Source organism: Apteryx mantelli, chromosome 7 (genome assembly GCF_036417845.1).
Source record: "Apteryx mantelli isolate bAptMan1 chromosome 7, bAptMan1.hap1, whole genome shotgun sequence".
NCBI classification, from domain to species: domain Eukaryota; kingdom Metazoa; phylum Chordata; class Aves; order Apterygiformes; family Apterygidae; genus Apteryx; species Apteryx mantelli.
This window is the reverse complement of record NC_089984.1, coordinates 44,326,464-44,338,411: the sequence shown is the minus strand read 5'-3', so window position 1 is coordinate 44,338,411 and position 11,948 is coordinate 44,326,464. Positions and strand designations below refer to the sequence as shown.

Here is an 11,948-nt window from a genome sequence, read left to right as displayed (position 1 = left end):
CAAAAAAAAAAAAAAAGAAGAAAAAAAGTAATATTGTCAATGCTACATACCTTGGAAAAAAATGTAAGTATCTCACTAATTTGCAAGGCTATACATAGAAGAGGAGAAAATATGTCTCCTAGTGCAAAGGTGAACAGACACAAACAATTGCAAACTCTTCAAATTCTCCTTCAACCTTTTTCCTCCCAAAATAAATCTTCAGCAACTAACAAAAATACAATTTGCTATTTTGCTGTAATTTCCAGTATTTTATAGATGAACTACTGTATTTCAGACAGACTACTTAGGGACTACTGCTCTTCACAGGAAACAACCATTTTTCTTTCTTTTTGTCATTATATTTCTGTTTCTCTGCTCATTTACAATAATGTTTAACATGAAGTGATTTTTGCGTTTAAAAAATAGCCCAAGCACTAAAATATTTAGAAGTGATCTTCTCTTTATCTGATTTCTGTCACTTTGTAGATTGCTCAAATCTGCATTTCCCAGTGTGTCTCTGAGTATAATTGTAAGCAATATATTTTCCTGAGCTTCTGTTTATCTACATTTCATACAATAATTTGATTTCAAAACTTCTTGGGAATTACCTTTACTAAAGTTATTCACTGTCATTAGCGATCCAATTCCTTTGCACACAGAATAAAATTAGAGACGCTGAGGAGGATATATTAATTTTTAAGACCTTTGACTTTGCTCTGTGCAGCTTTAAGAAGTCTCAGGTTTGTCTATGTACAGCTGAATAGACTTGATGTAATAATTTTTCCATTACTTTTTGACAGTTTGGGAATTTGGTGATTTACAAATTTAGGAGTTAGTGCAGCTGGATATTTGCTTTTTCTCACTGTGCGGCATTTGGCTTGCCATTATGATGAAGAACTGGAATAATACTGCTGGTTTGGCAGAGAAATGTAAGCAATGATTTTTAAACTGTAAAGTTGAAGTGTTCATATGTTCTATGAATTCAGGCTCAGCTTATTTTATTGTTATTCATTTCTTTAATTTCTGTTAGAGATGCTGGAAGCTAGGATGTCATTAGTAGTCTAGAAGAGACTTGCTCAGCTCATTGCCTACTTCAGCAGTGGAAGGTGCCCACTCTTTAGAGGGAGAAAAAACACACTTACAGTTTTGAAAATATGAGGACAAGGATCTTTCCTGACCTCTGCTAAACACCCTTTTTTTGGGTGGGGGGGGGGAGAAAAAAGAAAGCAGCTTGCTTTATGACTGAAGGCATGGAAAACATGGGCTAAATCAGCTGGAAAAGGAGGAGGTCTTTGCTTGCCACGTGAGGAGTTATTTACCCCAGGGACCTGCTGACCCAGGTCTGTCTTCTGCTGTTAGCAGAGCAAGCTGATGGCTATTTTTCCTCAGTTAAACCATTGTACTAAGTACGATGACACACTCAACTGCTAGAGCTTACATGTGACCACAGCGTAATGGGAAATATCCTACCCTGAAGAACTAATTTTTAATTAGGAGAAAGTAATGTTATCAACAGTTTCTTTCACAACTTGGGAAAAGCAGTAGGTAAGCCTGGCCAAGGCGGAGGGCCGGCACGTGCCTCGGGAATGGTGAATTCTTCGGATGCTTTTAGCAGATAGTGCCAACAGAGGTCAGCGCCGCACAAAACACCTGCTTCAGAAAATCCCTTTCTCCGGCAGCAGGGATGTCAACGGGTTTGTCTTTTATTCCCTAAGTGACCCAAATTAGTGTTCTCAGGACTTTAGTGCCATGTTGAAGACAGGAGAAGAGGCTCATTCAAGGGAGCACCCATGGGATGTGCGAGCCCGGCACGCCACAGCTGCTGCCCTTAGAGCACATTGCTATGGTGCCATACACGTCATTTGGGTGAAGGTTTGAAGATTCAGAGCAGGAGACACGGTGCTCAGGTCAGGCGCTGCTCCGTCACGTTGCACGTCTCCTTCAAGCACCGTTCTCCAGCTGAAATCTGAGCTGGGCTGTAATAATTCATGCAAAGGCAGGGGAGACTTTTCCTGTAGGGGAAGAAGCACCGAGATGCAGAGTAGTTGGTGTAAAATCCTAATGTAGTATGACGCGTAAAGCTCATTTCTAGGACCACAGGAGAAGCAGCACCCAGGCAGGGGGGTCTCAACGCTTGTGGCGGGCGCAGCAAGGCCAACGCTGCGCGGGGGGTGCGGGATAACGGCTGACGCGGGAACTTCTGCTTGGGAAAAGTGCCTTTAAAACCGCAGCCTGTGTGGGATGCTCGCTTTTTATTAAAAAGGCGTTTTGTCCCTTTGCCCCCTGGCGAAAAGGAAAGCTTCGGTGCGGAAACGGGCGGTGACAGTCCTATTCAGTTATTTCGTGTAATCTTTTGAAGGGGGGGGGGGGAGAGTCCCTAGCTGGGCAGGCTCTTCTGGCGCTGCTGAAATTGCCTATTTTTGCTACCCCCCACCCCCAAAATGTCTCCCCCACTCCCTCGTCTCGGCTGGGGGCTGCTGACCACGGGGGCTCGCTATGCCCTGCCCGGCCCCGACCCCTTCCCTGAGGGCAACCGGCCCCCAACGGCCCCTTCCCCTCAGGGCGACCGGCGCCCAACGGCCGCTTTCCCGAGGGCAGCCGCCCCCCAACGGCTCCTTCCCTGAGGGGAGGCGGCCCCTAACGGTCCCTTCCCTGAGGGGAGCGGGTCCCCAGCGGCTCCCCCGGCCCCTTTCCCGGGGGGAGCCGGCCCCCAACGGCCCCTTCCCTCAGGGAGGCGGCCCCTAACGGTCCCTTCCCTGAGGGGAGCGGGTCCCCAGCGGCTCCCCCGGCCGCTTCCCCGGGGGGAGCCGGCCCCGAACGGCCCCTTCCCTCAGGGAGGCGGCTCCCCGGCGCGGCGCAGCGCGGCGCCGCCCCCGCGGGTCTCCCCTCGGCGCCCGCGGAGGGAGCGGAGGGGTGGGCGGGAGCCGCCCCCGCGCGGCCCGCGGCCGCCGCCGCCGCCGCCACCTCCCCGCCCCGCGGCCGGGCGGCGCCTCAGCCGGGCGCTGGGGCGGGGCCTGGCGGCGGCGCCCCGCCGCGAAGTGGAGTTTGGCTCGGCTGTGGCGCCGGTGCTGCTGCTGCTGCTGCTGTTGCCGCTGCCGCCGCCGAGCGTGGGGCGGCCCCGGCGCGGCGCCCCGTGCCATGCAGGATGCTGCCGGCTCCCGCAGCCAAGCGGCCGCCGCCTCTGCTCTGGCCCGTCAGCGCCGAGCCCCCGGCGCCGCCCTGGCTGTGGACGGTGCCGGTGCGCGCCGGCGGGCTGCCGCCGCCCCTGCTGCTCGCCCCGCCGCCGCCGCCGCCGCCCCCCGCCGCCGCCGCGGCCGCGCTGCTCCCGGGGGCGCCGGGCTGGCCGGTGCCGTGCGAGCCGCTGCTGCCGCTGCTCTCGGCTCCCGAGCCGCGCGCCGCCGCCGCCGCGCGCCACCCGCCGCTGCTGCACGGACAGGTAACGGCCGCGGGCGGGAGGAAGTTTCCCCGGGGCCGGCGCCGCCTTCCCCGGTTCCTTCCCTTCCCTTCCCGCTGCCCGCGGAGCGCTGCCGTGCCGCGGAGCGGCCGCTAGAGGAGCGCAGCGCCGCGGGGCGCCGCCAGGTGCGGGAACCTGCGGCGTTTTCCCTTCTGTTATTTTATTTTTTTTGCCCGGGCAGGGAAAAGGGGTTTGCGCCCCCCCCCCCCCGCGCCCCAGTGGTGTTCGCTGCGGGAGCCGAGCAGAAACGAGGAAATATTCCAGCAGTTTGGGCAACTGCGCGCTGATAGAGTCAAGGCGTTCCGTGGTGTTGTTTTTTGTTTTTTTGGTTTTTTTTTTGGCGTGTGCGCTAAAAATGAGAAATTTCGAGTCGTGCCGGCTCAAGCCCCCCCCGCCCCGCCGGTGCTTTCGCGCTGGGTGTCGCGGTTATTTATCAGCGCGGTGACGGTGGCTGCGCGCAGCGGAGCTCCGCGCTTCGCCCGGCCGCGGCGGTGCTGGTTTTGCCTCTTCTTTGCCTTTTTCATGCCGAACGGTTGGGACGGGACCGGGGGGGGGGCAGCGGCGTCGCTGGCTCCTGCGCTCGGGCGGCGGCGAAAAAACCCCGCTGCTTTGGGGCTCGACGGGAGCGTGAGACCGCGCAGAGAAACTGCAGAAATACCGCTGCTGCCTGAGCCCGTGTGCCGAAATAATTTGAGGAAAAAAACACGCGTTTCCTAATTCCCTTTTGGTCCTCCTTTGCCTCTTGAGGCAAATCTTAACAACACTTTCTGTTGACGTTTTTCTGCTTCGTGTGTGAGATTTTGTTTTGAGCGGGGAGAAACCAGGCTTCACTAATGAGTATTAACCATTAACCAAGTGCCCTTTAACTGCTAGACTATTAGTTTATAGATTTCTAAAGCGGTTTGTAACGCCAGTCCCGTGCGTTGTGTGTTGCTCACCATCTAATGCCTAAGAAAACAAAAATAACGTTTGCTGGGCTGGAATTTTGCACGTTCATCTTTTATGTAATTAGGAAATCATGAGAAACACTCGTTTATCCAGTGTAAAATAACATTGCCAATGTCCTTTTACTGCTTCTTTTTTTCTTTCTTAAGTGGATATTTGGAGCTCATTCTCCGGTCATAGGATTTTCCCCTTCCTCTAGCGTGGAATTTGTTCCTATTTTTCCACCTATATACGCATCTACCGTTCCACCTCACGCTGGGAAAAGTTGGATAGATAAAAGGCTACCTAATTGCAAAGTAAGTCCGATCTCGGTGTTTTGAGGTCTGTTTAAGGCTAATGCATGCTCTAAAAGCTGAAAAGTATTGCAGGTTTTGTAAATTGTGAAGGCATGCAAAAGGTCAGTAGTCTGTCAAGCAAAATCCTGTTAGGGAGGAGTGCTATAAGGAGGGATTAATGAAGAAGGCTGTTTCAGTAGTTATAAATCTTCAGTTTTCTGAAGTTCCGAAAAGACTAAAGTATCTTTAATATTTATCTATATTAAATGTTTTATTATAACCACAGAATGTGATTTTTGAGAACTTTCTCTTTTCCTTCTGTTCTCAACACGTCTACTATTTTTTCCTCAAAAAGGGCTACAGTGGATGAAATTCTGGCACCAGTGACATCGCTGGGAGTTTTGCCAGTTCCATGGGGGCCAGGATTTCACTTTCACCAGCTTGGGCCGTAGCTTTGCCTGAGGTTATGTGCATATGTAAATTTAACTAAATAATTTAAATTAGGTTTTGTTGTTTTATCCCATTCCTCCCCCCATCCCCTGACTCTCCAATTTAGAAAAAGACTGAACTTGCCATATTGCAGCTGGCCTTGTTCTAAAGTAGCTATGGCTGAGACACAGTTGGCATGATCTATTATTTTCTTTTTGCGATGCTCTATAAGCTGATTAGTCATGTTAAAAGCCTGTCAATTTAGAGCTAATCAGCTAACCACTGCCTACAACGCTTATGCAGCATAAATCAATCTCTTTTTGTAAGTTTGACTCAATATTACGATATGGATAGTATCTCAATTCAGGGACAAAGATATAAAACTCAGAGAAATAAAAATGTGATCAAATTATCTTCATATCCTTGACATTATTTTATTTATTTATTTTGGGCAGATATATTTAAATAATGCATTTGCTCTGGATTCAGCATGGATACATCCTGAGGAATCACGACTCTTCCAGGGAAATGAGAAACCTCTATTAATGACAAATCAAGTAGCTATGGCTATAGCTAGGCCAGCTACTGCCTCAAGGCCTCTTCCCACAGTGGTGCTGGCACCGCAGCTTATACCAGGTCAGTAATAAATAAATATTTACTTTTTTCTAGCTATTCTTACCAACTCCCAGAGATGAGTAAGTCATTATCTGAAGTAAGAGTTCCATTTCATTTTCCATTCATATGAAAATCTTTTGCTGGAACCTTGATTGCAAAAGGCTTTTCATCCTCTAAATTATTTTTAAAGAAAGAAAAGAACATATATAATTATAGAAGGCTGTAACGGATTCTCCAGTAACCAGCTGTCCTCTTCCAAAATGAAGGGGCAAAACACCCGCAGGACACTTGGTATATTTTCAAACTAAAAAAATTGCTGGTGCAGTTCATGTGTATTGCTCTTTGGTTGCTAATTTTAAGAATTTGATGTGGTCTGTGTAGACAGCTATTAGTAGAGAAGAGTAATTGATCCATCAACTCATTAAAACTCAGTTATGCAAGACAATATTCGTGAAATAAACTTCATTAATCTGCATAACACAAGTACATTACAGTTGTTAGCGGAAAAGTGTTTTTAGTCTTACTGCTAAGCTTTACCCTTGAAAAGAACAGAAAGTATACCGCTATAAAGATGGATCTATTTTTGTATTACTGTATTAATTTGAAATACCAGTTGTCTCACAGAAAAGGTTAAGAAGTAAAATGCTACTGATATTTAAACCACCACCATATATTCTCAAATTCAAAATCAGACTGTTCTTAATGGCTTGCTGATGTTTTTTCTGCTTTTCTTAGATCAAAAGTAATGTTCATTCAGTTGATAGCAAAGCCACTGTTACCTTGCTTGTCTTATTATGAATATTTCTTATTTAGAAACTGCATAGCACACAAAAAATTTTCTTACATTTTTCCGGTAATGCAGAGATTCAGTAAGAGTGTGCTGGAAGAGATCTTTTTACTGTTTGGGTTAATTTGCCACAATGAGTACTTAGCAGTGAATATTATTCAGTATTGAAACATGCTGAACAACTCAAATTCATCCTGTATTTTTGTCTTTAACAGTACTTTACAGTAAGCTGCATCTCTTCTTGCCAGTATTATTTGATGCTCAACCGTAGTGCTTTTTGGCTTTCTATTATGAATGATAGCGAGCATAAATAATAGTGCCATGGCTTTAAAAAAAACAAAACAAAACAAAAAAAATTATGTTAATGCATTCTTACCTGGATTTTATAAGGAATATTTGATCTGTGTTCCCATATAGGATGCATTGTTCAAAGTGCATTTATAATGACAAATGCCATGGTGCGGGAAATGTCTTACATCCCTGAGTGAATGCTTTGTTTGATAGACGGGTTGGGGGTCTGATAAATGGTAAACTTGCTTAAGTATGCTTACATTGGCTTGCAGGTGCCATTTCGGATAGTGTATGAAGAGGACTCTATCCTGAAGTGTCAACTCGGGCAGTATTCACATGAAACTATATAAAGAAAGAGTTTGTTTGGCAGTGGATTAGGAATTATTTGTTGTGGGCCTCCCAAGCTCAATTTCAAGTCTGTGATTGCTAAGTTGCAGGAAAAAAAACTAGGTTGTTTCAAAATAAGTGTTGGTGGTGGTTGTTGTTGTTGTTGTTGTTGTTTTGTTTTGTTTTTTTTGGGGGGGGGGCAAGATCTGCAACCCAGTCTGTTTTGACTAAAGAGCTCTTTGGATGGATCAAGCTGGTGCAGATCTATTTCCTTCTTTTCTTAGTCTCTTGCTGTGAAAGGCTTCTGGTAGAATTATCCTGAACATGCTTTTTTCTGCTACTACGAAGTCTGTCTGCTGTTAATTCTGTCTGACCTAGCTCTACTTACCTTTCAGATTGAACCTAGTGTGCAACCCAGTCACTCTATTGCTCTTCTTGTCTTTCCTCAACCTCTGCCTTTTCCCTTCTTTTCCATGCTCTTGATCATTTTCCCTCTGTCCTATAATTCTGTGCCGTACTGTGCTTAGTCACTCAGCACTGCAACATACCATCTTCATCCAAGTCCTCAGCTGCACGTGTTCATGCTACAGCTGACTCTTTGACCTCTGAGTTTAAACACTTTATATTCTCAGACAGCACTTGGTCATTGCAAATTTTATAATGACAATGAATTCTGTGGGTGTACCATTTCTTTGTGGATTTATAGAAAAAGGAAAAATCTCTCTAATGTTTTTTTGAGAAAGTACATTGATTTTAGGGTTCTTCCTGAGTGCAGCTTTTCCAGCTTCTTAGTACAGGTTTACGATAGCCATTGAAGTCACGTAAGATAAACTTCTGGATCTGATCTAGGATATGCTTTCAAGGGCTCTGGCCTTATGTGAGGGTCCCGTATTACTGAAGAAACATAATGTCTTTTGGGAGACAGTGCTACTGTCATGTTCTTGCTCTGTATGAGGCTACTGGAGATTGGCCTAGCTGGAGGAAATGGTCAAGCTGATGCTAATCAAATAACATCCCACATGGTCTGCAAACTCTAGAGCTTATGAAGACCAGCGTGTGAATTTATGACATTGCTGCAAGAATGCAAAGGTGTAAGACCTGTGTCTTTGAACCGTAATCAGAATCTATTTCTAGACATGCTTAAAGTTTTGAAGGAGTGTTATGGTAGTTCTTGAACTATTTCCCATATAATCTTTACACTTAATATGAAGATTAATGAAAATACTGAGGGCAAATTACATAGATAGTTTAAACGGAAAAGTCTATAAGCTTTTTGCAGACTATGTGACTGCATTCATTTTGAAAGCATTTTTTACAGGAATGTTTGCCTTCCACAGTTATCAGTAATGATATAATTGTTTTCTCAATTTATCAGCAATGTTAGAGAGATAAAGGACTGAAATATTGGAGTTTGGTGAATGCACGTAATTTAACAGCTGGAAGTATCGCCTACTGGAAGGTGTTATTTTCTGTAAGAAGAGGAAGCTACTATTATTCCCTAACACATTACAAAACATAAAATTATATACTTACAATTTTGTTTATCTAAAACAAATAATAACATTTTAGTTTCTCACCTGGAAATGATAGCTCGTTTTATTTCTATTGGCTGCTGTATTTTTTGTGAGGAAGGCAGTGTCTAGATATTTGTGCAAGAGAAAGGACTAACTTTTTTTCTACTACGTTGTGCAATCTGCCATATGGCATGAAGTCATGGTTGGTTTGGTTATGAGTCAGATATGCCTACATTTCCTATGATACCCCTCTCATCCCCGCTGAAGAAGAGAGCAGGCTGAAGCCTGAGTGGAAGCTGGAGGTTTTCCTGAAATCACCCGGCTAGGACAGCTAGCCGGTTCTTTTTCATAACTAGCTCTTTGTTTTGCACTGAATGCTAGGCTTTCAGCGTGGAGTTTCCTTTGGGGGAAGCGTCCAGAGGCAGGACTTTACGCTGGGGAGAGGGTTGTAAGAGGGCTGCGCTGCCTTCCTTTCCGTTTGTGTTTAGCGCTTCCCGATAGAGTTGGTGGCCCGCCGAAATAGTGTTATTGGAGCATCTGAAGGGCTACTTAGTTGTCCCATTCAAATGAAAGCTGTAGCCCCCGACCCTCAATGTTTAATGCTTCTATGGTCGTCAATACTGTTAAAGCTATTTTAAATGTATCGAGATACTTTCTTGCAGTTTGGCATTTCTGGTTCTCAAGAGCATTGCCCACAGTGATTCCTTTTAAAGCAGCGTGTTCTTATTAGCATGTTCAAGAAGGTTTTCCAAGGAAACCTTGGAGAACAAGCCTTTCATCTAGTCTTCTGTGAAGGAGGGATCAAGAGATAGAGATAAAAATAGAAACGTGTTGTCATCTCTTTCCTCACAAGGAGTGCTCTACAAACCATCGTTACGTGACTGGTGGTTAGAACCAGCATGAGCAAACATCGAAGTAGGCTGCAGTTGCAACTTACAGTACAAGAGCTGGTGCATTGAGGGGGAGGGAAAGAAGTATCCTGATTGGGGTCAAAAGCAACTCGGTGCTTTTGTTATTTTGAGGTAGTAGTTTTGAGCCTATAGCCCTTGAATTCCATCTATGACTTCCGCTTGCTGAAGGGTGACCATGAAATGCAAGGTTAGCTAGGCAATGTCCCCTGTGCAAGGTCCCATAATTCTTACCTTTTTGCAGGGATTCTTACAGTCCCTGGATTTGTAGGGACTGAAAACTTGCTAGCTTTCTTGAAAATGCTTTTTTGATATGTGTTGGTGTCATACCTAACAAGATGTGGGCACGCCAATAAAACTAGTTATATAATGTCCTTATTCTTTTGGGTTCCTTGCTGAAGGCAATGTTGTTTAGATGAAACTCAGAACAAAATGATGATAAAAGTTGCACGAAGATTCCCCCCTCCCTGCCCTGTTTCTTTTTTTTTCCCTACCAAGCGTGAGGATGAGAGCTTCAGCATTTTGTGGGGAAAATGCGGATAATTAAGAATTTGGAAGAGAGAGTCTCTGAGGGTGGGAAATAGTGCAGTCGAGGTGAAAGAAGAGAGGAAGCCATTCCTTCCCTGGCAAAGGGACGACTGAAATAATGAAACAGAATTTGGACCTTTAAGATGGTACTTCACACTGCTTTGGTGGCCCGGGGAAAACACTGCTCTGGCACGGCGACATCTTTGGGTGCTCTTTTTTCTCTTCATGTGGACAAAATGTAACATGACTCAAGAACCGTGGAAGGGGCCTGCTTCCTCTGAAAGGTTCAGAGTAAAACAGCTTCACAGGGTTCGCAGCCATTTATAGCCCGAAAGATGTCTCTCAAATACAGAGCTGCTGGCTGCCCCTGCGTTGTGCTGCTGGTGAACAACCAGGTCTTTACCCGTCAGGGAAGGGGAGAGGAAGAAGAGAAACAAAAGGATCATGCGAGCAAGGGTTACAGCATGTATTAGGAAACTAGCTATGCAAGTTTAAGTGCTCTCAGACCTCTTTAGCTGGTATAGAGCAGTACTCTTATTCCCAGATATTAGGGAATATCATGGGTAATCTTTATATAAGAAGCTGTTCACCCTTGCTAACTTTGTTATCTTTTACTGGAAGTTATACACTGTACATTTCAGAATTTGTGTAGTCTTAGAACAGGCAAAATATATGGTTTTTCAATCAGCTGCTTGCTTAATATTCTGTAATTAATTTCAGGGTGTTGTGTTTTGGGTAGATCTATATACAGACTTGGGAATCCTGCAGGGAGATCCTGAGGCCTTTCTAACCGTACCTGGCCATTCGCTGCCAAAGGTACAAGGGCACAGAGCAAAGATTGTTTCCATTGTGTTCCCAGCAGCTTACTGAATAAATATCCTCAAGAGTTTCTAAGGATTCATGTCATGGACAGCTGCTCAGCCCAGCTATCTGGAGACCTGAACAACCTTGAAAACACGGTGTTTATGTTGCAGGAGCTCCAGTTAGTTTGTTGGGTAAATAAAGCTTTGGGTACTGCCTTCTACAGTTCCTGCTTGGAGCTAAGTGAAATTCTAATGTTTGAAAATTTATTTTCACCTTGAACCATCTGATATTCCTCAAATTTTTTTTTTTTTTTTTTTTTTTTTGGAAACACGTTTCTGCAGAAAGTGCATTTCCTCACTGATCTTATGAGTATTGTACTGGTCCTGGTACTGCAGGCTTCTTCAATAATACCTCCTAAGCTGTGTGTAGAAGAATTATGGCAAATACATTGCATTCTTGGAGATCTCCTTCAGGGACTCTTCTCCGTCAGAGCAGTAGATGTTGTAGGGAGACACTGAAGAGGTGAAAGCCTTTTAATGGTTTTGATCTTCCACAAAAATGCTCTGGGTATTTACTGTTTTTCGTATTACCTGGGGCAAGCTAACCTGGATGAAGACTTTAGTGTTGATTTTCTTGAAGGAAAATAGAGTGTTTCTTAAATGAGACCTTTTTTCATGGAATGACCTTTCAGTAGAAAATATTTTTTTGCTAAGTCAAAATTTTGTTACTGCCTTTACATTTCAGTAGCGTCTCTTTGCTCAACAAGCAGTTTTTTTGCTCTTTCATCCATTGATAGTGAAATCGGAACTATAAGAATGAATGAATTCATATATTTTTTTTCACCAAATTGCTTCAGTATTACCAGTCCTATATAGATTAAAACTACTTGATGCTTCCTATTATTATTGTTTTTTCTTTCTTATAATCCCATGAACTTTGGCAGAACTGAGCCAACACTTTTCATGGCAAGTATCTGTATTAGAATGTATATACATGTAGACATATAATTTTCTAGATAATTTCAGCTTAAATTTCAGACACTTCCAAATACAGATCTATGAAGAAATGTGGTTACTTTGTCTGTTAAATTTC

At 44.6% G+C, this 11,948-nt stretch overlaps 1 protein-coding gene across 1 annotated transcript in view; it reads left to right on the top strand.

The window, feature by feature from the left end:
* Nucleotides 1-3,124: 3,124 nt before the first annotated feature.
* The window catches only part of TCERG1L (transcription elongation regulator 1 like), a 116,873-nt gene continuing 108,049 nt past the window's right edge, over nucleotides 3,125-11,948 (top strand). The window contains exons 1-3 of the mRNA XM_067299573.1: nucleotides 3,125-3,415; nucleotides 4,528-4,674; nucleotides 5,538-5,718. Coding sequence (XP_067155674.1) covers nucleotides 3,125-3,415; nucleotides 4,528-4,674; nucleotides 5,538-5,718 — 619 coding nt within the window. The remainder of the gene's footprint in view (nucleotides 3,416-4,527; nucleotides 4,675-5,537; nucleotides 5,719-11,948) is intronic.